The sequence below is a fragment of the Ciconia boyciana genome, chromosome 2 (assembly GCF_034638445.1).
Source record: "Ciconia boyciana chromosome 2, ASM3463844v1, whole genome shotgun sequence".
NCBI classification, from domain to species: Eukaryota; Metazoa; Chordata; class Aves; order Ciconiiformes; family Ciconiidae; genus Ciconia; species Ciconia boyciana.
This window is the reverse complement of record NC_132935.1, coordinates 30,333,544-30,360,021: the sequence shown is the minus strand read 5'-3', so window position 1 is coordinate 30,360,021 and position 26,478 is coordinate 30,333,544. Positions and strand designations below refer to the sequence as shown.

The following is a 26,478-nucleotide window of genomic DNA, read 5'->3' as shown; positions in this document are numbered from 1 at the left end:
ACATTAACCCTACACATATCTTTTTTTCCAGCCAACCATGCTGGAAGTATATTTATTTCATCCAGAGACTATTGAGACCACTAGTTCTTCTACTTCTTTCCAAAATTTCTATCAGTAAGTGAAATGAGATTTTAGGAACCACTTTAAGAATAAATTTTGCAAGCAGGTCATATGCTAAGTGAAACTAATATGTGTCATTTTAATATATGTTCTGAAACATGTGAGATATTTTGGGGTTGCTATTTGTGCAGGATGTTGGACTAGATGACCATTGGAGGTCCCTTCCAACCTTAGTGTTTTTGTGGTTCTGTGACTGAAGTTTTGTCTGGAATGTTATAAAACATTTCCCTGTCACTATTAAAAATATTGTAACACTAGATAAGAATCATATTGAGTTTCAGTAAAGCTGGTTTATTTTCTGTTTATTTTCTATGATCAGATATAGGAATCAAAGAATGTGTTGTATAGAGAATATGTCCAGAGTTAAAGATAAGAATAATGAGTCAGAGATGTGGGCATCGCCTAGGGAATTTTGAACATTGTTGTGCAATGATTTTTATAATTCATTACATTTGGATTAAGGCATACATAGATAATGTCTGGTCTCTGAATTTTTATCTGTGGTGAAATCAATCATGTGAATAAAGTAAAACAGCAAACAGTCCAGAGTCTATTACTTTGTTAAGATAAACTAATAGAATTGAGAGTTCAGAGATGCATATTTGTAGGAAAAACAGGGTATCTAGCAAGTGACCATGTGGGATGTTGCAAGATGGGGATGATCTCAGCTATTACAAACAGGAGACTAGTTCTAAATGAAGGGGATTATAAAAGCTATAATTAGCTAATGCTTCCTAAAAGCCTAACTAAACTGTTGGGTTTTTTCCATTCCAAAGTGCAATACCATAGTGAGATCAAGTGTCATGTAGTAAGTGCAGACAGAGAAACAAATCTTATAAACACAATATCGTCTGCCATTATTTCAGGACAGTCTTTTAAGCTCTCTGAAACTTTTTTTTTTCCTTTAATGATGCTGTGATTGCCGAATGACTGTTTACTTATTATATTGAAATATAATAAGCACATCACAATTAACTGTCAGCAGTTTATGTTAATTTTATTTACATGTCTACAGGTGATGCTTCTTTAATCTCTACCCTGTTCTGTAAATTCTTAAGAAAGCAGATGGATTGCTGAAGAGAACAGAACCCCTTGTCTCTTAAAAGCAAGCTTACTTTTCTCAGAAGTGGTTTCATTGCTGTTTTGTTTACTGTTTACAAATATTCGTGGTATTAACATAATAACCTGAAGAAGGATGACTGTGTCTGTTCTGCGTGAATAATATTCTCTGTCCCCAGAGAGTTTTCAAAGTACACAAATACGCAACAGTTCAAACCCTGATGGAGAATAAGTGAAGATCCTTCCTCTCATAGAGGACCAGCAAATGCGTCTTGGCCTTTGCTGTTGACATGTAACAGAGGGAAGCATCAGAGAAGAAGCAGGACTACTAGCAGTGCGAAGGCTTTTCAGGAGTGTGGTAAATGCTGTCTTACAAAGGACAGGCCGTCTGTACCGTCTGCTAGAGATGCAGGAGAACACAAAGTGCTTTGCTGAGACATGCATTGACTAAATAGGGAAGCGCAGGCTTGATTCTCCCAAGTCCACCCCAGCACACCCAAAGAACATCTGGTAAGCTAATTCCATAACAAGATCAAGTTACATTAATTTTTGAAACAAATTCATAGTTCCTTCAAAACTGAAAATTTATGTGACTTTAAAAACAGACCGTTGTTATTTGAAATAAAACTCCAATATCTGTGACAAAGAATGTTACTCACCTGTCTAGTAAGCATACAAGCATCTTTAAAGTGTGAGCACTCCATCTGAAATCAAAAGAACTGGTTATAAACTTAAAATTCTGTGTGTGCTTAAATTCTCTGCTAGGTTGGGCTTGTGTGCTAGATGGCTTAGTTGGTCAGCAGCAGCCACTGTGACAGCGTATCAGTCGTCCATTGAACTCCTGTTTTCTTCCCTATTGTATTAAGTAAATGAAAGCTTTAGTTATTAGGCCATAGAAGCAAATGACTTACTGAATATCTAAGTGACTGTCTAGTAACAGCAAATTTTAGTCTTTCTGAGTCAATGCTAAGAGTTATGATCAGTTTGAATGATATATGATAAATATATCTTATGGGATCCAGAAGGAGGTTTCCTCGCAAGGGACGTGACTTGCCTTCACTGAGGCACTAGAGCTACAATGGTGACTGTCGAAGGAGAGACACCAGTTTCTAATCCATCTTCTCTCTGAAAAACAGCAAAACTCTTGTAATACCAAATGACTCATGTTTTGCAGCACTGTTGCAATTGGATTCTTGTATATAAGCATGACTGACTATTAAAATATAAACCTTTGTTGGAGAAACACTTTTGTATATGACCTTGAGCTTCCTGACCACAGCTTGAGGTATGTTCATATGAGGAGGACCATCAACACCAGTAGCCTGCTAAGTTGACTGTGCAATTAGAAAACCCCTCAGTAGCAGGGTACGGAGACAACACTTCCTTAGGCATTTGTACCTATTCCATGTATGAAGGATTTTAAGAAGTCATTCCTAAAAACAACCACCCCCTCCAAGACAATCTTCTGTGGAGCAGGAGTTAGTCTAGTACAGCCACGCGGTGTGCTCCCGTTGGCTCTGTGCAGTGTGTAGGCAGTAAATGCAGAACAGGTCAAACCTACGGCATGCATACTGCACTACTGATCCGCACGCGCACAGTCAACTTGCTGTACGTCAAATACAGCAGACAGATCAAACGCATGCAGAATGACAGTACATTGTGCAAGTATCAAATTGCTCTGCACATCCAGAATGTCTGCTTTCCAGTATTTCAGGATGCTTAATAGCCAGTGTTATTAGATGACTACCACCCAAAAAAGGAAAGCCATATATTATTACCAAAAGCAAAAGACCACTGTCAAAGCTGATGAATTCAGAAGGGCTCAATGAAGGTGTTGTCCTGTGCATAATGAAACAAGGAGACTTAAGATACCTTTTTTAAAAAAAAACTTTTTTTTTAAGATTAGAGCACTGCTGGTCCCTATGAGATGGCTTAAACCCTCAACTAGAGATTGTGTTGGGTAAGGGTTACTTAACTTCATGGACTATGCATCCAGTTATATAAATGGAATTATTTGTATTTTCTTCTGTGGTTTGGGTAGATTATCTGTTATTTTACCATACTAAATACATTTCTTTTTTTTACAAGATTACAATTTATATTTTGTTATACTCAAAGACGTAGTTAAACACAGGCCTTTATTAAACTCAGAGAAGTAGAAATAAAAACTTAAGAACAATGCATTGGATACTCAGATGATGGCATTATTTAAACTTTTTTCTTTGTTGAGCACAGGGCAATCTGGAGTACTGCAGCAAAACAGCTGAGTAAAACAGAACTGGTTTATAAAACTGAAATACTGCCCTCCCCACTCCTTCCAACAGCAGGCAGTCTTTTGGTAGTTGTGTTTACAGTGTCCCCCAACACTCCAGTTACCAGCCCAAGGGCCAGGGTAACTACCTATTGAACAAAAGATGCAAGACTGGGGCTTTTTTAATGCAAGACAAGAGTGATCTTATGCTTTTTTGTGACAAAGTAACTTTTATCAGGTTTGTTTTATTGTCCTTTCACATTAGGGAGCTTATTTTGCTGGAATTCAGAATAAAATATTCGCATTAGAACACATCAGAACTAGCTCTTTTATTGAAAAACTGTTGTTAATATTCTGCAGGCTTATCTGGGCATCACATTTCCTATTGACAGCACAAAACTCTGCTGTTACTCTTTTCTGCCTTGGGTTCTCTGATTCTTTGCAAACTGAGACACTTGTTCAGAACATAAACCTTTTTAAAAGAAGGGTGGCACTACAGGATGAGGATTTGCTTCATCATTGTGAGACTTGTTGTTAAGAAATTGTTAGTAGTGCTCCATGAAAGCATGTGCAAGGATTAATTGTTTACAGTTGCACTAGCTTGCAGTTGTACCAGCTGTACTGCTGCCTTTCAGCTGATCTAAACAGCTCATCAGAAATTCTTATTTTTGGCTGATTTTCAAGAGGGAAAAATCCCTCTTAAAAAGCATTAACAAGTTGCTGAAGTGAGCATTGTTTGGCTGATTGATAGAAGAAAACCCTTATCTGCTGTTCCTTCCCAGATCATCATAGGTGAAGGCATATGAAAACAAGTCACTGGACTTGGCAGTTGAGAAAGGGAGTTATCTGTGGGTGATAGGACTATTTGGGTAAAAATTAAGGGCCTAATCACTGCAATCTTGCCTTTGACAGCAGGTATTTCAGTTTACAGACCCTCATTCATTTGCTGCACCTAGAATGACAAGTCTATTTGGAATCTCATACAGTTCCCTGGGTTTTGTAGTAATACAACTGAGACCAGAGCTGAACAAATTGTTTTAGGCAGGTAGGTTATGCAGTTTCTCATCAGGGGGTTAAGATGGACCTGGTGATAGGGATTGTTGAAAGAAATGGGAGAAATACTGGAAAACAAAACATTTTGTTTTGACATATTCATTTTGTTAAGCAACACTGTATTCTCAAATTAAATTTATTTTTAAAAATTCAAAAGAAACCAAATGATCAAAATTATGTCTGTGATAGATTTAAAAATTGTTTTAACTCAAAATACCATTTTTCTTACCTTGTTTTTGTTTTCAATTTTCTGTTTAGCAACTAGACATCTGACATTAATTCAGAGAATTTGACTTATGATACTACCTCTGGTGCAACTAATGTTTATTCGAAATTTGATATTTTTCATTACTCGGGATCTCCTATCAAGAAGTTACTTGCATACATTTGCAAAGATACTTTGGTTACACAAGTTATGTGTGTTCTCTGTGTATATATAAAAAGATAAAAGCTAGAGGCAGAAATGTCATCCAGTTCTAGCCTCCTGAGGAATTCAGGATGTGTCTTGTACTTTACTCCTGCTTTGTCCAAACTAATACTAGAGATTCCAGGTGAGAGAGGGAAAAGACACACATTGCATGACTGTGATGTTCCTCTCACATAATCTCTACCTTTCATTTACATAGTAGTAAGATGTAAGACATCTGGAAGACAAACAATGAGTGCAGTAGCATATGCTCCCTTCTTGATCTCCCATCAGAAATACCTTATTTTATTACATTTTATTAGGTCTTAGTCTCTGGAGCTTAATTGGAAAGTGATTAATTAGATTAAAGTGTTTTGAGAAAGGGCTTAATCATGGCACGTATTCTCCCAGTCCCCATAGAAGATCATAACCTACAGCATCTCTGAATTTATAGCTAAACAAATGCTACTGATCCTGGAATACACAGATGAAAATTGTTGGCCTGTTGCCCAATTGTGTGTGTAAGACCTATAATTGAAACACTAGGTTCAATGCCTCTGTCAAAAAAGGTATAGTCATGCAAGGTTAGAAAAATATTTTCCATGTCTAATGCCTTAAAATACTTTGCTATAATTTCTGTAGAGAACCTTTGCAAAAAGCATGTACTTAAAGCTGGGAAAATGCCCAGCCAGAAGCATGCAGAAAAAGACTGAATAGTGAAACTAGCTTTACAAACACTAATGTTTAGGGACACAAACTGAGAAATACTAACACAAATTTCAGGTTGCTGTGGGTGTTCAATCTGCTGTTCTTTCCACCCAGCATGCCACTTGCAGACCGTAACTCTACAAGAAAATAATGAAATAGATCGGTGATGCTGTGCAGTGTGGACACCCACAACAGATCAGATTTCACCCCCTCAGTAATGGTGTTCCTGTAACAAGTAGGTAGCTAACATTTAGCAATTGTGTGGCTGTTTTGATGAATAAAAGAGATTGCGGTAATCATATTATTCATCTTTAACACAGTCTTGTGAGATAGGGAGTAGGGTGCTGTACTCTCTGTGCAATTACAGCAGTGTGACCACTGGCCAGGGAGTGACACCCACAGGTCCTCAGAGGACATCAGTGTTAGAGACAGGACTAGATTTAATGGCTTCTCATTTCTTCTCATATCCCTTTCACTACAGTTGTGCTGTCCTGGAGGAATTTGCTTTCTGAATAGCTGGGAAATCTTTGCTGTGTCCATGTGGGATGTTTGAGAAATTGGCAGATACTGCTTGGTTACATAAACCGCTAGTATTGACTGGCTTGAGACTTCTTATAGGTATTTCCTGATCTGTGATTCTTCATTATCATATATTTAATCCTCATTTCTCCATTTCAGCCCAGTGTATTTCTTAAAACTAACCAATAAGATCTACTAAGGAATTAGGTCAGTTACATTTTGCATCTGGGTTGTGCAGTAGTGAACTGGTGCATCATTCACGTCCTCAGAGAATGCACCTCAGTGTGCATCCTGAACACAAGGTTTCATTGGTCTTAACTCTGAGCAAACCAAAAGCATTTCTAAAATCTAGAATGATTGCTTGACTCTATAGAAGGGAGATTTTCTTGAAATCACTAGAATTGAGGGAAAGACAGCAACCCAGCACCAAGCAAATGTGAAGAATCAAAGAGAATTATTTGTGTTCTCCACCGCTTTCTGCAGTCAAAATTGTGTTCTCCTACGATGACAGTGATTAGGGCCTGTGCCTGTGACAATGTGGGGAGGATATACCATCACCGCTGTTGGGAGGGCCAAAGTCTGTAGTTCCAGATTGCACATGTGGCTACCCACAGACAGTGCTTGCATGATCTGGGTTAGGGGTCCCAAGCTAGGATAACAAAAAGAGTTTCAGTGTTCACTATTACTGAGTTCTTTATGTGTTGATTATAAGCTGTGACCATTATTGTAGTGGCAGAAGCAGCAAATACCAGAGGGCACCTCTCAGTGTCGCTCCTTGGTATGATGCTGTTACTGCTTCCAAAAAAGCCTGAAGTGCAGCACAATACAACAGTAGTCACTGTCTCCATTGCAAGCATGAAGCATAATTTCCTTATTTACCTCTAGCTTATCACATCAAGGCCCTTACTAGTCTTCTTTGCAGACAAGTTAGGAAGATGTGGAGTGTTTGTGCCAGAAAATATTCTGTCCTTGTCTAGGAAGAACAGTTCCACAATGACATAAAGGGTTTACTAATAAAAAATCCTCAATTAAAATATCCAAAAGGTAAGTAAGTATTACATTGATACTTTTTACTGCTTTTATAGGTAGCCCTGAAGCATCCTTAAGGTCAAGAGTCAAGAGCATAGTTCTGAAAGGGTCTGAGTACTTTGGCTCCATACTTCAAACGTATTTCTGTACCTTAGCACTACTGTGGGTCTGTGAGTAAGGTCACTGAAATGACTACAAGATTTGAATGGCAGAGTTTGATTGGATCACAAAAAATATGTCTAGCATCAATCATCAAAACCAATCATGAAGCCTTGGCATCCATTCAGGAGAAAAAAAGAGTAGTTTTTTTTTTTCAAAATACTTAATGTAAATATGCATTGGGCAACAAACACATTTGTAGAGAATGGAGAGTAACACCATAGAGAAAGTTAAAGAAATTTGAAGAAAGAGACTGAGGAACAGAAGGGCACAGAAAGGTAGGAATGGAGGGAGAGAAACTAGCAAAATCTTTTGTGCTGGACAGACCACTGTACCGAATCATGCTGAACTGTCAGACCAACAGCATTTCAGTTAGTTGTACTGGCAACTTTAAAGGGCAGACGTGTTGTACAATCCATAGCCGAAGCTTGTAAGTGGTCATGCTAGAGAAAGCTGAATATTGCAGAGGAGCCCATGGAGATGCATCAGTATAAATTCATAGAAATGCGACTTAGAATGCAGAGGATGGAATCTGAGGATTTTGTCCATAAGACTGTAATGTACTACCAACTGCAAAATGAGGTACTGCTCTATTACTGTATCCTCAGACAGATTTTTAAAGAGTACGTCTCAGGATCACTGCATATCATTCTTTTAGTCTGCTTCTGTGGGGGTTGTTAAAAAAAATGCTTTTGATATATTGTTAATTTCTTAAACTGTTCTTCTGAGAACATTAATATTTCCAGACAATATTGTTTCTCAGTTACTGAAGGCTTTTTATTATGTATTTTTTCCCTCTCTTCTGGTAATACCTGCTCTTTGATATGTGTTGTTAAAATTTGTGTATTTGACAAGCATGGGGTTCCTTATAGTCACTCATTTTTAATTACATACTCCTTACACTTGCTATACACATACAAATGTTTATACTTCCACACATGAAGTTACCTCTTTATGATCTACAGATGATGCTTTCAAAGTTGTTTTGTGGTCTCAGAGTGAAATCTTGACTCCATTAAAGTGAAGAGAAGCACAGGTGTTGATAAAAATGGGATGCTATGCTCTGACCTTTCAAAGTGCACAAATGGTATGGATTCATAAGGAGTGACTTTCTCAGGGCTTTGGGAGACAGGCATCTCAAGGGATTTCTGGAAGATGATTAAGAGCTGAAAACTCTGCTGCCTGCAGAGGGCATATTTCAAGGGCTGGAAACACATCCAATTATTTTCTTATAAAATTCTCTTTTAGAAGGATGTGTCTCACTGGAAAATATGTATGAAGTATTTCTGATTTGCTGCATCGTAAACTATGTGACATATATCATTGAGATGTCTCTTGTAAAATTCTTATGAACTCCTCCAGCCCCATCTTAGCATTTCTGTGGTCTGGTTAGGACTGTTCTCAGGTAGATGTTACTGCCAGTATCATGCAAGATGAAGGTCATGCATAAAACTCTACCTTGATATAGAAGAGTTGCCAATCTGCTGGAATTTCCAAACAGACACGTCCAGACCTTATAAAAGCAAACAGTATAGGTCAGATTTTCATACTTGGATTATTTCAAGTCAGACTGTGCCAGTGTGTATAAAAGTAGACAGCTCAGATTTGGATTTCAGTGTGAGTGCCATACAAGCAAATCCCTATGGGAAAAAGAGGAGAGTCATCTTCCTGCAGAGTTTATCAGTTTAGTTTTTCAGATCTGGAAGACATGTCTTAAAGAGGCAGTATATTTTTGTTGTATCAGATCCATATGTGATATTTAATAAATTTACTTTTTTTTTCTTTGCTACTGGTATTCTTGTAAGTCTTCTGAAGTCTGGCTTATTGTTTCCATGTTTATTGTATCTCATGGACTAAATATTAAGTTCTGCAAATGGTAATGTAGGTTCTGAGCCACAATGGGAGAATGATAGGATTCTGCAAGCAAGGTCCTAGAGTCTGAGCTGCAGATGGGAAAGATGCATTAAAACTCTGCCTAATGTTTGTTTAGATGTGCTACATTTTGCTTTTCATCAAATAAAGTAAATGTAGCTAAAGAACTCATCGTGTATAAAAACAACAAAATTGACCCAATATGCTTCTCATTTTCCTTTGGCAGATCTTCCAACATAGATCTGGCCGTCCATGGGGGTTTCCATTCATGCCTGCAATGTTTTCCATAGCATGGCATCTCAGTGAAGTGGAAGGCATATGACAATTTGGCTTTTTGGCTATGGCATGCCACCATGGCATCCCTCAATCAAAAGCAGTGAGTGACATGCCTTTCTTGCACTGCCTGGCATGCAATGTGCAATATGTCAAAAAACATTGCTGCCCCTTCCATATTGTGTATTATGAGATTCCTTTCTGTTGTATTGTTTTCTTCCACAAGCTATTAAATATAGTGGAAGAGATTTTATATTTAGATTGGCCACAGGCATTGAGTAAATGCTTTTGCTCATTTAACAATGTGCTCATTGTGGGCACGTTCTGTGCTCCGGTAAAGCCCTTTGCATGAAATCACCCATGGGAAATAGCCCTGAGCACGGTGGAACCTGGAAAACTTAGCTTCGAGCAGGGGAATTCTTGAATTACATCCTGCTGGCATATTTACTTCTATGTGTCCCCTCACAGTCAGCCATTCCTAGCTGTCATGCTGGCCCCCGGAGACTGCTGAAAATTGGCATGCTGAGGTGGAGCAGCACTTGGTTGTTCTAGTTATGTCAAGGTATTGGCTGAGCCAGTCATGGCTGGCAGAGCCCAAAGCTGCTGTAAGTCACTTTTCCATGCATCATTCTTCTGTACGTGCTTTGTGTGCTCTGGGTAAAGCCATGGCTCTCAGCCATTTTCCAGACTCCGCTTATTCCTGCTTTCCATTCTCAAAGAAAGTGTCTATGATTACAGGTAAGATATTTTCATGAGATGAACATGATTATGCCTTTTGTTTGTTTAGCAGAAGCAAATACTGCATCTGAACTGCAAGTCCAACAGACAGTGTCCCATAGCTATAGCATGTTAATTAGTACTGGTCCCTCTGTTTCAATCTTTCTTTTAGGTGACAAATGTACAAAACCCTCTTTTGGATGAAGAATACCTCATTGGTTAGGTATCCAACAGGACCACTACATTTTATTTATTCTGATAAGCTTTTGAAGTAAACTGTTGTCGCCAGGTGCCCAGCTGTGATCCTGTGATTGGGTACCAGTTTCAGACAAAAGCATCTCTGCAATTACTGTGTAGGCTAAAACCTCTCACTTTTGGTCTCATTTCATCCCACTGCATTTCTCTTCAGTTACAGGCATGTGTGATGCATGCACTTGTCTACTTTACATGGGTGGTCTTATTACCATATCAGAGAAGAAGTTTAGCATGAAGATTGCTGGTTTCTATCCACTGGGACTGGATTATACTACTTTTTGATACTACATTTTTACAGATACAGCAGTGACAGGAGGCTGTCTGGCAGGCATCTTTCAAAGCTGAAACATCAGCTGCATTCTTTAATGACAACACTTTCCATGCTACGTCACTTGATTTTTACTTAAGTCCTTACATTATATGTGCTGTATTGCTGGATCATTCTAAAAGGACAGTCTAAGAGAAGCCAGATGTAGTATTTATTCAGCCTGCACTTCACCTAGCAATCTCCACTTGACACTCAGATCACTTCTACCTTTAAGGACAAAATCAGAACACTATGAACAGATGCACAGCTTTCCTTCTGCAACTAAAATCACAGATAATGACTTTACTAATACTTTTTAGCCGCAGCCATTAATGATGCTGCTGAAATCTGCCATTTGCTTTGGTCAGTTTGTTTCAGTTCCCCACTTTTCCTCTTACCTTTCCTTCCCTGATTTCTCAAACCTTATCTTTCTGATGAAACAGATGTCAACTTGCTATGTCTTACAGTGCTACCGAGTATTACTGCCTGCAGATATGTTCCTGAGCGAGTGTGACCTGATTAAAGCATAGAGTAAGGAGGGCTGTATTGGATTACCTGCTGTTTTGCAGTCTTCTTGCCTACTCAGAGGTAAACAATTTCAGCCAGTATTTTTTAATGTGTATAAGACATGTAGGATGACTTTTATGAAAGCCAACCTTAAAAATGTTGTACCTTAATTCTCCACCTGAACAATGGGTATAATATAATTTATTTTCAGAAGATATTGTGCAGATGCATTCATTGGTGGCATACTGTGGTACTGTGGGTGAAGGTACTGCAGCTGGGCTCGCAGAAATTCTGAAGTTTTTAATGAGTGGTATATAGTGATCTTGCTATGCTCTCACCTTTGCTATTTCAGATGGCTGTTGGCTTTCTAAACATGTCAGAGCTTTAGAAAATAGAAACAAATCACTGCAATGCAGCTGTGAATGCACTAGGTAACACCACTCTTCAATGTTTAAAACTGTGGCCTTTTCTTAGTTATAATGGCTTTTTCATGACAGAATTATTTAGTTCCTACAGAAAGCGATGTTATGCAAGTTAGATGATAATGAGTTTCTGAGACAATATCAGAAGAAAAGGATAAATGCAAAGGTAGGCCCTAAGGGATGCAAAAATAATTTTATTGTGATTATTTCTTAATGCAGATAAACCTACTACATTTTCTTTTTGCTCTACCTTTGATGATGAAAGCAACAGGAAAAGAATACCACCACTGCAAAGTCAGTGAGACACTGTGATATGACTCAGTGCCTGGGGCTGACTCCAAGTACCTACACTGTTGATCCTAGTATTTGTCGCTTACGCGTAAGTCAGTGCCTAGAAGCCGCAACACGCAGAAGCTGACAAAGAGCTGCTCCTCTGGGTGCATCAGGACCAGCCCACTGGAAAGCTAAATATGAAGACTTTTGCTGTAGGCATGGGGCTCCTTAATAGAGAAGATTGTGTAAATTCTCAAGTAGAGCAATGAATTGAAATACTAGGGAAATAACTGACTTTACCTTTTTCTGTGTAACACAAATCATGTCCCTTACCTCCATAAATGGCTCCAATAAGCATTCCTTGTATATATATATATGAAGTTGATTAAAAGTCTCTCTGAGCCTTCAATAAACAAGCCCACTAAAGCTGTCTGTTTATACAGACAGAAAATGAGCTGCTCCAATTAGAATTTCATGAGCTCACAAATGTTTCTCTCTAGGAAGATGAGGTAGAAACCATTTCAAAAGGATTAATGTCTAAGCTTTCTGAATTAAAATTGCAACAGGTGTCAATTTTACATGCCTGTCTTTGCAACAAATGCGACATTATCCATTTGATTGATGACAGAGTAAAAGATTGTATTGTCTTTTGTTTCAGAGTTCTCTTTTGAAAGTGAAAAGATGTAATTTTCCATACCATTGTACCTAAATCACCTCGTAATATTTTCTTAATTGAATTCTGCCTAAGGAAGATATGAGGAACTACATTTTTTGAAGGACACTTTGATAATGAGCACATCTTTGTATCCTTAAAGATAGTAAGAGGAACACCTTACTATCTTCTCTATATAAAGATACTACATACATCTCTATGTAAATCTTCTCAGATGCAGATTCCTAAATGAGAGATCTTAACCTACCTTTCTCTCAAAGGGGGGATGTCTACTTATGATTAACCTCAGAGCAAGAAGAATTTGCTAAACAAGTTTAAAGAAATCATTGTAGTTGCCCTAAACGAAGCCCATATTTAGTTATTTATTAGCCTAGCTATATAGGTAAGCTAGAAGGGGAACCTTTATCTTCCAGGTGGTTTTGGGACATGAAATATGACCAAATTAATCTTAGGCTCTGGGTATTGCAGCTTCTCAACCTTTTCCCTGTACCTCACCATACAAAGGTTTACAGCCTCTCAAAGCTGCAGATTTATTTCCATGCTACTTTACAGTGCTGATGGGTACAAGGAGCATTTGAGCAAGTTCGCTGCAACTATGTTGGAAATCTCCATGGTTCGCGATGCTTCTTGGCTGACTCCCAAATATTTAGCTTGGGATATTATTTAGCACGAGGTATGTAGTTTGAGGTAGTATTTAGCTCGAGGTAGATACAGTTGCAGCAGTGATAACATGGACTGACAAAGCCAATGGAGACTGCAGCGAAGCTGGCATTTGAAAGAAAACCTTTGAGTATTCACCGTAGATGTAGAGACAAAGCCAACTAACACAACTATACTGGTCACTAACTCTCCATCATCTGAAAAACAGCTGTTTTCCTGACCGAAATATCGACTGCTAAGTTGCCTAACATGAGAAACGTGTTTGGTGTAAAGCTCCTTGCATGAAGGAGAATTGAGTGGACAATGTCAGACCCGAATCTGACTGAATAGCCATGAATGGCCTCATTTGGGGCTGGCAGAGGCTAGCTTTTACTAGCAACAGCATGGTTTTGCAGGCTAGAAGATATCCTTTCAGGCAGATTCAGCATCTTTCGGAGCTGTTAAATGGCAGTTTGTGTGAGCAGTGAAGCCGGAGCTCTGAAGCCTGCCTGCCCTGGGAGCTTGCCCAAAATCATCCGGGCAGACTTCATCCCTGCAACACTGCCCACAGACGGGAACACCATGCGGGCTGGGCCGGGCTGGGGTATTGCCTTCCCTTCTGGCTGGCTCCCCGTGTTTGTGCAGCAGGTTAGCTCTCCACGCAGCCGCTCCTCCACCCGAGCCTGGCTCCGCGTCCCTCCGTGGCGGCGGCAGGGCGCTCCCGCCATTTCTGCCGCAGGTTCAGCACCGGCACCCGCCCGCCCGCCCGCTCTCGTCGGGCCCTCGGGGCAGCGCAGCCCTCCCTTTCCCTCTCTCGGGGCAGGGCGGGCTGAGGCGTGCCCTGCGGGAGGGGGATGAAGGGACCCGCTAGGTCCTGCCTCGTCCGGGGGGCAGAAAATGGCTCTCCCCGCCCCCGCGGCTCCCCACCGCCCGGCGTGGCAGCCTCCCGCCACCGCCCTCCCCCTGCCCACCCCTCAGGGGAGGACGCGAAGCCGCGACGGTCTATAAAAAGCCCCCCGGGGCGGGAGTGGAAGGAGGGAGGGAGAGAGGGAGGGAGGAGGCCGCCGGGCTGCCAGAGACGCCGCGGAGGGTGAGGGACGGGGGCGCGGGCAGCGGCACCATGGCCCAGTTCGTGTGGGGCTACGAGAAGGACAACGGTGAGTGGGGGCGCGGGGCCGCCGGGCCGGCCGGGGCCGAGCCGGAGCGACATTTCCTTGCCTTTCCCCCCCAGGACCCGAGCGCTGGCATGAGAACTACCCCATGGCCAAGGGAGACAAGCAGTCGCCCATTGAGATCAACAGCAAAGATGTGCGGCACGACACTTCTCTTGCCCCTTGGCATGCCAGTTACGATCCCGGGGCAGCGAAAACCATCCTGAACAACGGGCGCACCTGCCGAGTCGTCTTCGACGACAGTTTTGATCGATCAGGTCGGTTTTTGCTTCAGCTTTTGGGGGTTGTTAGGAATTGAGGTTTGCAAAGCGCTGGGAATCAAAATGCATCCTGTGGTACCTGGCCTACGGAGGCTGGCAGAGAAAAGTCATTTGGGTACGTAAAAAAGGTGTTCCCAGAGTTTATTCTGGTGGATCCAGTCATGTTTAGGTCCACCATAGGTGAGACAGGGAGGCTGTAGCTGCAGGGCACCCCTGCAATACAGACTTAGCTGGAAGGTGGACTTCTCTTCTCCAAGTCGCCTCCTTCAACGCAGACACCGCATCCTCAGGTTTTGTGTAACAGGAGAGTGTTTCCCAGGGGGTTTTAGTGCGCACTCTGAGGCACTTCGTAAACACAAACCTCATGTGTTCCCACCAACTGTAATCTTGATTTCTTCTGTTTGTATGGGAAGTCTTAAGAACTTCCACAGCCTGAACAAGCTATGAAAACAGCATTTATGAAAACAGCATTTCATAGCTTCTGGAAAGCTGTGAAATGGTGGTGTTATTTAATTGAGAGAGAGCAGTCTCTAATCTCTAAGTTAAATTGTTCAACACTTGATTCCAGAGCTGTATGAGCACGTAGCTCTGAATGCAGACAGGCAACAACAGTCAAAATTAAGAATAAATTCACAATACCGTATAATGCAAAGACATCTCAAGAGCATGCAATATTGATCAGTCCTTTATCAAGAAGAAAATCTAATTAATGGAAAACAGTTACTTTCCATTGTATTTTTCTCCATCTGCTTTGATGGCATTTGTATTGGGATTTTGTTATTAGTAAGCTATATAATTAATGAAATATATCTGCAGTACACTGAAAGATCACTGTCTCTCTTGTTTATTGTGATGAGCTCATTGTTTCCTTGGACTCCTTTATTTACCATTACAGCTATGTGTTATTGTTCCACATCTCACAGACGGAATCTAAGCTATTTAGGACAGGGACAATCTTAGTTATGTATTTGTATGGTGCTTTAGTATTTATTACTGCAGTTTCTACACAGTGGCCTTAGACAAACCATAAATTGCACTTCTGTTATAACATGGAATGGTCTTCCACAAGCACAAAATCAATGCCATGACTCAAAGTATGGGAAGTAAATTGATTATGAACCTTTTCATATGATGGTTCTGCTCTGTCTTTGTGGCTTCCTAAGGGCCGAAATGTTTAGACAGAGACTGCTCAAGAACATGTCTGCCCCAGGAACTGTATGGAGAAAGACCCTGATTTGGCCACGCAGAGTGCAGCCCTTGGCATAGCCCTTCCTCTGAATCATCTTCCCTCTGTTCCCTCCCTGCCTCTCCCCTCCCCATCATCTCTGTTGTTCCTCTGGACACTCAGTGTGTACATTCACTCCCTGCTCCTTTTACTAAGTTTCTGCAGGCTGCTGGACAGTAGTTTAGGGCTCAAGCATTTCATAGGGATGTGTCTGATTGGAATCAAATACGATGTTTGACAGCTCTGAAAAACCACACGAGAAAGCATTTCATAAACAGTACCTTCATTTCTGTGGTGGCAGCAGCTGAGGATAAGTAGTAGTCACAGATCCGATTTTAACTGGAAAAAGAAATCTAGCTTGAAGATAGCCTTTTCTGATCTAATCACATGGAAAATTTTGAAAGTTAAAAAGATTTATTTTTATGCTAGAGAGATCTGCATACCATTATGAAGTGCTGTTTCCAAGTGCTTCACAGTATTTGAGCTCTGGAAAGGGCCACTTGTAAGAAATGACTGCTAAATGAGTTTCCAACTCTGATATTGATTTAGCTTGTAAATGTAGGTAGATCACATAAATTCAGCTCCTGAAAGTTCCTGCCTCCCATTGATTCCAGTGTGAAATGGCAAGCAAATACTTGTGAGGATTAGAGCCTTAGAGTCTATGACTTATTTTTCCCACATTCAAAAGTGAAACAACAATAATAATAATTATTATTATTATTATGTGACATATTTCCATTAAAGGCTTCTACAGAAGACTGATCAATACTGTATTGAGTTAGTTAGGATAATTTATTTATGTATGAACAAACTCAAAAAATAAGAGGCACTGCATGCCTAAAACTCAACACAGTGCTTTGTTTCTGCCACCCCAATGGCTGTGACACCTACCAACTAAAAAGAGAAACTGCAAAGTTAAACCTGTTGCTCTGTGTAGGTATTCCAACACATATGATATCAAGAATTAATTTGAGACCATTGGGCACAAGAGGATTTAAATATTATTTGAATGTTAACTTTGAACTTCAGAGCTATTGGTAGAAGTTCAAACTTGAATGCTATTTAAACGAGGTCTTCTGGCACTGCATTATCAGCTTTCTGTGTAAGGAAACATGTCTCATTCCTGCCTTAGGTAATGAATGAAAAATGTATTTGAGAGTTTATCCTCTAAGCAGTCCCTGCTCAAAAGAATCCCCAAACTGAAAGAGCAGGTGTGATGTTTTGAAAGTCAGAGTTGATGTAAACTGTCAGGCTGATGTGTGGTCAGCATTATTTAGCTAAGAACAGCAGAAATAATAGCTTCTTAATTTGTTTAATTGGTGGCAATGTTAAATGAGGACTATAGCTTTTGCTTGCTCAAGAACACTTTTCTAACTCATTCGACCTAAACGTTCTTCTCTTCCCTCACTTTCAAGAAATACATCCTTTTTTTTTTTTTTTAGAAGCAGCAAACTATGCTGTAAGCATTGTTTAGTTGTCTGAACTGTAAAAGGTATGCCAGTCATGGACCAGAGGTATGCTTTGAAGCATATTTGGGTTAATTTCACAGTCCTATCCCCAACCCTTTCACAACAGACCATTTCTTGACAAGAATCAGCTGTGAATACCTTCCTTCTCTCTCCTCATCAGGAACTATAGTGTGTCCACTTGCCAAGAGAAAAGGGGCTTGTTGGGCTTCTGGGGTTTGATTCTGTGCCTGACTCACAGCAGCTTCCACAGTTTTCACATCAAACAGGACTCTTCCTGAGTGATAACAGAGTTCAGTCCCAATCTTGTAAACTGGTGAGTGTTGTGACCCCCACAGCAATCAGCTGGATTTACAAGAGGTGCTCCACACTTTCAAAGTACGGGTCCCCGTTCAGTAAATATGTATGTCAGCGTTTTGTAGGCTAGTGTTAATGCAGATTATCAATTGCAGTGCTGAGAGGTGGGCCACTCACGGGAGCCTACAGGCTGCGTCAGCTTCACTTGCATTGGGGTTCCTCTGATGACCATGGCTCTGAGCATGTAATAGATGGGGTGAAATATGCAGCAGAGGTAGGACTTATATTTAATAGTAGTATTCAGTACTAACTGGAATTTGACTAATTGTGCATCTGAACAGATTAACCATTCTCCCTTTTGCAAGGATTTAGCTATGGATTTTTCTCTAAAATCTGTCTATGAAACTTGTGAATATTCATCAGCGTGCAGTGGGATAAGTTGCATCTGCCAACAAATGTATCTTTGCAAGTATATACCAACATGGAATTTGCTTCTTCAAACAAGAGAGTTTTCTGGTATTTTAGAATGTTTTAAAAATATTTGAGACAAAGCAATCTGTTATTTCCAAATAGGAAGATCTGTTTTCTGCTGATGTTTTTTGGCTTTTAGCCATTTCCGGTATAGCTTGAATTACTAAGTTAGTTTCAGAAAGCATTACTAATGAATAGAAAAACCGGCTGAAAGCACATTTGATAAACTGACATTCAAAATTAGATCTACCTTAAAACTGATTCAGAGTGGTAAGGAGTATCTTCTAGTTTCTGAACATCTGTGCTTTAAAATCTCTGTGTTTATTTTTGGGAACTGTGGAAAACAGATGTTTGCGGGGGTTTTTTTAATGTAAACTACTACACTATTGTCCAAATTTGCTAAAATTAATGGCTGCTCTAGGCCCTGAAGACTTCTTCAGGTAATAAATATAAGTGAATTCAGTATTGATGCTAGTGAATTACTAGCAAATGCCACCTCCTTCCTCCATCTTATTTGAGAATTGGCTCAAAATATATGTCCACACCCACAAAAAGTCTGCAGTAGTGTTTTCCTGCCTTCCACCTATACGCTCAAGGTGCAGAGCTTACAGGGGCTTTGCCCAGCTATCATAGGAGAAAATTCGGGCAGATATTTTGCAGGGTCAGTGTGCACAAACATTGCAGAGATGACTGTGGGTGATGCTTTGGGATTTTTTTTCCCATTCCTTAGCCACAGCCAAACTGTGTTAGTGTTCTACTTTCTGTGGCTGACTAAACAGACAAATTCTGCTTCCTCAAGCTATTTCTTTGTTAGTTCAAGCACAGACTTTTTCCTTTGCTTTTGTTTGCAGTACTCAATATTTATTGACAGGAGAAGAAAGCCTGGAATGTATGAAAATTTGCTAGAGTGCAACCAAAAATATATGGCTGCTCCATCTTTATCCTTAGCAACTATACCCTTATCCTCAAGAGAAAACAAACAGAGAGCAATACATTCATTTATATTCAGGGCAAATTATTTTGTTGTTATTTTAAATAATTGTTACTGTGTTTAAAAAAAAAAGTCAAAAATTTGCATTCAAAATATGCACTAGACTCCTATTTTTTTTGTATGGCACTATGTTCCAGACACTACTTATTTTGAGATTGCACACTGCTGGTTGCAGCATTTGTAGCTATATGCAGGAGCCAGAGATTTTCTGGAAGGAGATGTAAAAACTTGAAATATATCCTGAAAATACAGCACTGCTGAAAGTAGAAATGAGAAAGAAATGTCAGGTTACTATCTCAACTCCGTTCCAGTACAATGTGCTGAGAGTAGTAAGAGATACAAAACAATAACATACGTGCTGCATACAACCCAGTGTAAATCCTTGAGCTGTTATCTGCATAACATGAAGATCTAAAACTCTACTTGAGATGAAGTGCATGTCAGCAGGTGTTTTATGCACTGCATGTGTGCATGTCACATGCTTGGGTTAAACTACTTATAGTTGAATTGTCTGATTAATTTTTAAAGGTATTGTGTGGTAAACTCCATTTTCCTTCTTTTATGCTTCAATTATATGCAAAGTGATGCTTATAGAAAGTGTGAGTGCATGGAAGCATGGGAAGAGGAATAGGAAATACGTATAGTTTTCTTCTTCATGTCCATTCCTTTACTTACTGTGTACTGGAAGCTTTTCTTAATTTAATGTAAAAAGTTGTAAGATTGCGCTGTTGGCAATTTCTTGCATTTATAACTGAGGTTTCATTGATTTTTAGTTACATATGGTGCACTGGAATCCAAAACATGGTAATTTTGCTGGAGCTTTGAAACAACCTGATGGTGTGGCTGTTGTGGGCATTTTTCTGAAAGTAAGTGGCAAATATTCAGTCTTTATAATTTTCTGTATTTTTCATCTTTCTCTAGTGCCAGGGGAAAAGTTCCCATTGTTTTTCCCTGCACTGTATCATTTTACAGGAAAACATTCAAAGCGATGCACAGACTGAAGTCACATATGTCCTTGGGCCCTCCAGATTCCATGCACTAACCTGTTCAGAGCCGACTTCTGACACCATTCGTGACACCAGTGGCACATATCACAGGTGGTCTTGAACAAGAGACACACAACTTCAAGCCTGGGACACTTGCTAACTTTGTCCCTGATAGCTGACCAGCTCTGTGCTGTGATGTGTACTGAGTGAGGCGGACAGTCGGCATAGGAAGAGTGTTTCCTCCTGCCCTTTATCTGTTAGCAGGTATTGTATCTACCTGTCAGCAAGGTTATGTTGACTGATTCCCATCCTTGGTCTCTTGCTGATCCCCACATGAGCTGGGAATCAAAAGGAGGTCAACAAACCTGCTCCAAAAAGACCAAGTACTTGAAAGAATTGATGGTAAAAGAAGTTCACTGAACATTTTAACCTTGAAATACAGCAGCTTCATAACAAAATAATACTGTACCGATATTTTCCAGTTGATTTTTTTTATAAACTTAGTAGAAAGAAAGCGGTCATACTATCAAATCTCCATGTGGTCTAGGACACTGAGAAACACTAACAGACAGATGATCTCATAGTGATAAATTATGCAAACTTCAGCTATGTGTCTGTCATTTTACCTGCAGGTGGGCATTTCAGCTTGAACACAGTGTCAGAGAATAGTTCGCCTTTTATTGTTTTATCACTAGTAAGCTGCATTTGTACAAGCAATAGCAAGTGGATGTAATTAATTTTGCCACAGTGTCCCTGGACAGGCTATATCCAATGTCATTTTAATTCTATTATATGGGGAGACAGCCTGACCTTTTTTCTTGTGGTTAGTTTAAACTGAAAGTGGCAGAAGGTCAGCACCTGTCCAGATTCTCCCCTATGACTATGTCCTTCAATTATTCTTCCTTTGTCATTTCTTTTGGTCTATTTTAAGCTAAAGCTTTATCTTGTAAAACACAAATTATATAGTATAACGTTATGTTGCTATTAACCATGCTAAGGTCAGATAAAAGGTCTAGAAAAGTAAATAGTATCACTATATCTTCTCTGGACTTCTTTCCCTGTTTGCTTCTTGCTCGTTGGCATATGAGCTGTTGTTTTGCTCTGGGTTTGTCACATTACATGACTGGGTTTTTGAGTATTGCTAAAACAGAGATTGAATTATCTTCTGAAGAATTGAATTTAATCTGTTTTGGAACAAGACATGGCAATAACAGCATTTCTTATGCCTACTGTCTTCACTCTTCTGGGATGCAGAGCCATGTCAAAGCTTTTGGAGGTGCTGAACGTCATGAACACAAGCAATAAAGTGACCTCATAGATTGAGGAGGTCATGACATGAATCTCATATGTCTTACATCAAGTCTGATCTGACTGTGTATGTGCTGCAGAATGTTTCAAGTGTCTGCAGGAACTCCAGCTGTTCAGACTATCAACACTTTGCTGAGTGCTCATATGTCTCACAGTGGTTGTGGGCTGCCTTCAAACCAGGAGCCAAGGGCTAGGCTGGTAGATGACACTGTCTGAGTGAGCAGTTTGTTCCTGCTCACTCTCCTCTTATAGAGTCTTTCAACACATTTCTTAATTGCAACGCCAGTTACTTGAGTCTGCCATTCCGGATGTTCTTTTAACACTCATAATTTTGTGTCAGTCTGTACTGGATGCTCTGAGAGTACTGCTGCCTAACTTGACAGATGGGATGTACTGAATTTCTTTCAAATACTGTGGAACGTGATGAAAAAATACGGTACTTGTGCTTTGCATTACAGGTTGGAAAAACTCCCAAACCAGAGATGAAGAGAATTCTTGAAGAAATTGATAAAATTAAGACCAAGGTATCAAAACAATTTTTGTGATATAATGTAGTTGAAAAGCAGCAGAAGCAGAAATCAGAAGTTCAGATTCACTCTTTTTGGCATCATTCTGATACCTAACAGTAGCACCAGAGTTGATACATTGGACTGTGGAGCAGGACACTTTCTTTTACTTAAGTAAACATGTAACTCCTCAATTCTGTAAGTATTCTTGTTGTAGAGGATTTTGTGTCAATCCTTGTGTGCACAACTGATAGTCTTATTGATACTGCTCTGTAAAAATATGCTAGTTTGCAAATATCAAGAAGAAATGAAAAGCTTTTTGAATTTGAGGACAGCAGTGGCCAAAACAAATTAATGTAATTGAGTCAGAAATTTAGTTAGCCTGAAATGAGAAGAAACTAGTAGGAGTGACAGAGCAAGCTCCCAGTCAGTGTAAGAGAGATTAAAAAAGTCATTAGTTTTAAGATGGAACTGAATTCATTTATAAAAGGGATTACACGGTACAGTTTCTGCACCAGTCCTAGTTTCTGTCTTCCTATGATACTAGCACAAATAGCATTGCAAACCTATTCTACACTGTTTTTCAGTTTAATTAATGATCTAAGGACCAAAGTCCATACCTATTGCATAGATACAACTGCAGAAGGGAGTTCTTTGCAGAGAACTGTGATACTGCATCTATTGTTATTTAACATTATTATTTAACATAAACCTAACCTCTATGTATACTTTAGCGATTCTACTTCATGATAAGCTTTATGATTCTAATGATGCTAAAAGAAAAGTCCCTTTTTTATTTGACATTGAACGTACCACCAGATCACCAGGACTGAATTTTACAAATTTTGTAAGCGCTTTCTTCCAAATTTAGCAAAATTTATTGTATTTAATTTATGTAGGTATATACTGCCATTGATGTGTGGGTTTGAGCCTGAAATCTGTTCTCTCCTCACTCAGAGTCATATTAATTTTATTTTTTCAACCTTTTCGTAGTCTTCAGATACAATTCAGTTCTTTCTGCTGAGGGAACTGAAAGTCATTTTTTTTGCCCTACCCGTTGCTCCCCCTGCTGCGTCAATGATCTCTGTCTTGATATAGATTCAGCTTTCTCTCATAATCCCTATATAATTTTTTGGCCATTTACACGCAGAAGAGCTTTGCACAGTTAATAAAAAGTTGATCAATCACCCTGTGAAACACTGTGTCGTGTAATGATGACAAGATGGCAGTGATATCCACTCCATTACATTCTATCTGAGACTGCCTAACTGGAGATTTTATGGCTTCTAACAGCAAAAAAGTAGAAGTCTGATTTCCTACATGCAGATACTCTCTGTAGTGGTTCTGGAAAAAGCAATAGTTGAAGAAAACCAGAGAAAGATAGGTGTATATGCAAACAACCACATCTTGTATTTTATCTCTTATAGTTTTTTTTTTTTCCTGTCATCACATACATTTTACCAAGATTACTTATTTTTCAGGAAAGATTAATGGACAGTATCACCGGTGTATTCATTGCACATGCAGTTTCAATTGCTATGATACATTACAGACAGAGGAATTTTATGGACACTGTACTGTATTTACTGAAAAAGCACAATTTTGTTTGTGAAGTTATTTGCAAACTCATTGAATTTACAGACTAATTTTGTCAGGAAGATATATTTGGAGTCTTGATGCTATTCTTTCCACCCATATTTTGTGCAAGGATGCATGGAAAAGATTTCAGCTTGTCCCATTGCACTTTGCAGGGTAATACTCTGTTCCCATGATAGGAGAAGGAATTAGGAATAATAGATTTTGCTTTCCAGAACTGCATCCTAAATATCAGTAGAGAACTGAACTTTCTTGTTTAGTTCTTGTCGCCCTGAGGGGACAAGGAAGTCTCATCACACTCCTGCGGAGATATTCTCTTGAGTATCCCATTCGGTAGAAAAGAAGAGCTTTTCAGGAAATGTTGTCTGGTGTCTGCCATTCTCCCTTCTCTGGTGATAATCACCTTTAGCTGTAAGACGTTCAGGATCCAGTACTCTTCCAGGAAATATTTTAATTTTTTACATTAAGTGTAATAGTACCAACAAAAAGATTGAGAGTGTCACCATGGCAATGTAATTAGAGCAGAATTTTGGGAGGAGAGAGACATGCAGATTTAAATTCGTTCAGATAGAGGAGAAGACTGTAACGAAACTGGGATAAATGCCTGGCCACTGTTCTATTGGATGAAAAGGGTACCAGCACCTGCAGTGCCACAGCCTTTAACTTTTATCCCAAGTGACCCAAAATAAAACAAATTTTTGATAATTCTACAATAGAAAAATGTAACAATGAATTTGTTTTGGTCCCATACAATTCAGTTTGTAATTTATTTTAAATTATTAATGGAATCAAAATGCCAGTTATTATTAATTGCAGGGCAAATGTTTGACAGGAAGAAAAGGAGATTGATCTCTTGCATGAATCTTTACATTTAATTACTCCCTTTATAACATAGATATGATGTCTTTTAAGATGCATGTCCGTAGAGTTACTGCAGAAAATTATTTTTTGTTTCTCTAAGGGGAAAGAGGCTCCTTTTCAGCACTTTGATCCTTCAATTCTTTTCCCCAAATCTCGGGACTACTGGACCTACCATGGTTCGTTCACTACACCCCCCTGTGAGGAGTGCATCACTTGGATTCTCTTGAGGGAGCCGATTGAAGTCAGCTCAGACCAGGTAAACTCCAGATAGTTCTGCTGCTCCTTTACCAGTTCTCAACAGTGTCTCAGTATGTCAGTGTGATGATTTGCAAGCCCTATGTTACCTTGCCTTTTTTATAAGGAAAGCTTTAGCTGAGGACTGTGAGAAATTGCCTGCAGAATGGACTGTTGAATTCACTGTAAAACTGATCTTGAGAATCAGGCTCTCTTCCTAGACATCTCCTGGAATAGCTTTAGCAGGAGTGTTCTTGGGATCCTGAAAACCTGTGTAGGCAGAAGTGCCCCCAAGCCACAAAATTCAGCCATCACAGCAGCCTCAGTTCATTCTCTGTGCTTCAGCATTAAGTGACAAGTGAGACTAACATTTAGCTGGTTTCCCAGTTAAAGAAATTGCTGGTCCAGATCTTGACTTCCTAAAAGCTGTCAGTGAGAAGGATCAAACTAGCTAGAACCTGCAAACCCGAATGTTAATACAAAGTAATGTAGTAATTGTATTCATATAGCTCAAATGTGCGTTTACACAGGAAAAAGAATAGAGAGCCAGTCTGGATAAGGTGACCTTCTTTTTAGTTGTTGCATTAAACTTTTGGTTATTTATACTATTTTTCTGCTTCAGCAGTACAAATCAGGGTATAGCCTTTTTACTGATTTTGCTGTTTTCAGAACAGATTTATTTTGCATTCTGATGAAACGGTAACAATTAACAAAGCAACACTGAATTTACGTTAATTTGGAGAACAACAGCTAAGTGCTGAATTCATGATTGAACTTAATAATCCAATTGGCATACATTTCTCTGCCTTACAGAACAAAATATGAACTTCTGCAGACCAGCTTTTTCTATCAGACTACACTGCATAGACTTAGGTGCGCATCCTCCTTCATGGATAGCCATATTTTCAGAAGTGATTTGACTGCAGTCCAGCTCCAGCAGGGTCACAGGAGGCCCCTACTCTTTTTCCACATTGTGAGTGTGGGTCAGGGGACAATCCAAAAGAAGCCCAGGCAAGGGTCAGATGATGCAGTGTTGTGTGGATGAAGAGTGTAAAGATCCACAGAAACGGTGCTAGCTGTTGGGCTGCAGTGATCTCTACCAATAATCTCTACCAGTATGCTTGTCATTATATAAGAAAATTACTTTTCTGTCTCGGAGTTTTTTCTAGACATCAAGATCTACACTGCTTCCAGGTGAATTCACGTGGACACTTTAATTTTTCTTCCTTGCAGATGGCGAAGCTCCGTAGCCTTTCCAAGAACGGTGAGAACGAACCTGTGAACCCACTGGTTGATAACTGGCGCCCACTTCAGCCTGTGAAGGGCAGGATAGTGAGAGCCTCGTTCAAGTGAAGTCTCAAGTCTCACTCTGCTGAACCTGAGTGAGAGAATCCCTGCATACCAAAGTGTAGTTAGTTTTTGCTGTCTACTGCTTTTCCTCTGGATCCAGATCTGTGTTTCTCAGCTTGAAATTCTGAGTGGTAAAACTGAATCTGATTTTGAAAGCAGAAAAAATACTGTATGCAAATGCTAACCTTAATAAGGAAATGTGAGATATACGTGATTCTTGACCACAAATGCCTCAGAATTTGCGATAGTGTCACTTCTCTGCCATGTGGCCTTGGAAGAAAAATGGGCTCAGTTTCAATATTTAAAATTAATTTCAAAGAAAATGTAGTGAAGGCAGAAAAATGAACCAGTAGTTCAGGAAAGCAGAAATAACAGTGGGTCGACAGTACATGAACAGGAGGTAAAATGCCTGCTCCCACAGCATCTCTAGTAGTAATCTTCTTCAGATATCCCACCTCCAGTGCAAACGTCTAAAGAATAAGTTCCTCTTTAACATAGCAGATTTTTCCTTCC

The 26,478-nt window shown here is 39.6% G+C and overlaps 1 protein-coding gene across 1 annotated transcript; it reads left to right on the top strand.

Annotated features, from left to right (window-relative positions):
- Positions 1-14,362: 14,362 nt before the first annotated feature.
- Positions 14,363-25,968, top strand: LOC140646875 (carbonic anhydrase 3-like). Its single transcript, XM_072851213.1, has 7 exons — positions 14,363-14,399; positions 14,474-14,671; positions 17,818-17,936; positions 19,898-19,990; positions 21,877-21,942; positions 24,482-24,637; positions 25,849-25,968. The coding sequence occupies exons 1-7, from the start codon at positions 14,363-14,365 to the stop codon at positions 25,966-25,968; spliced, it is 789 nt and encodes a 262-aa protein (XP_072707314.1).
- Positions 25,969-26,478: the final 510 nt, after the last annotated feature.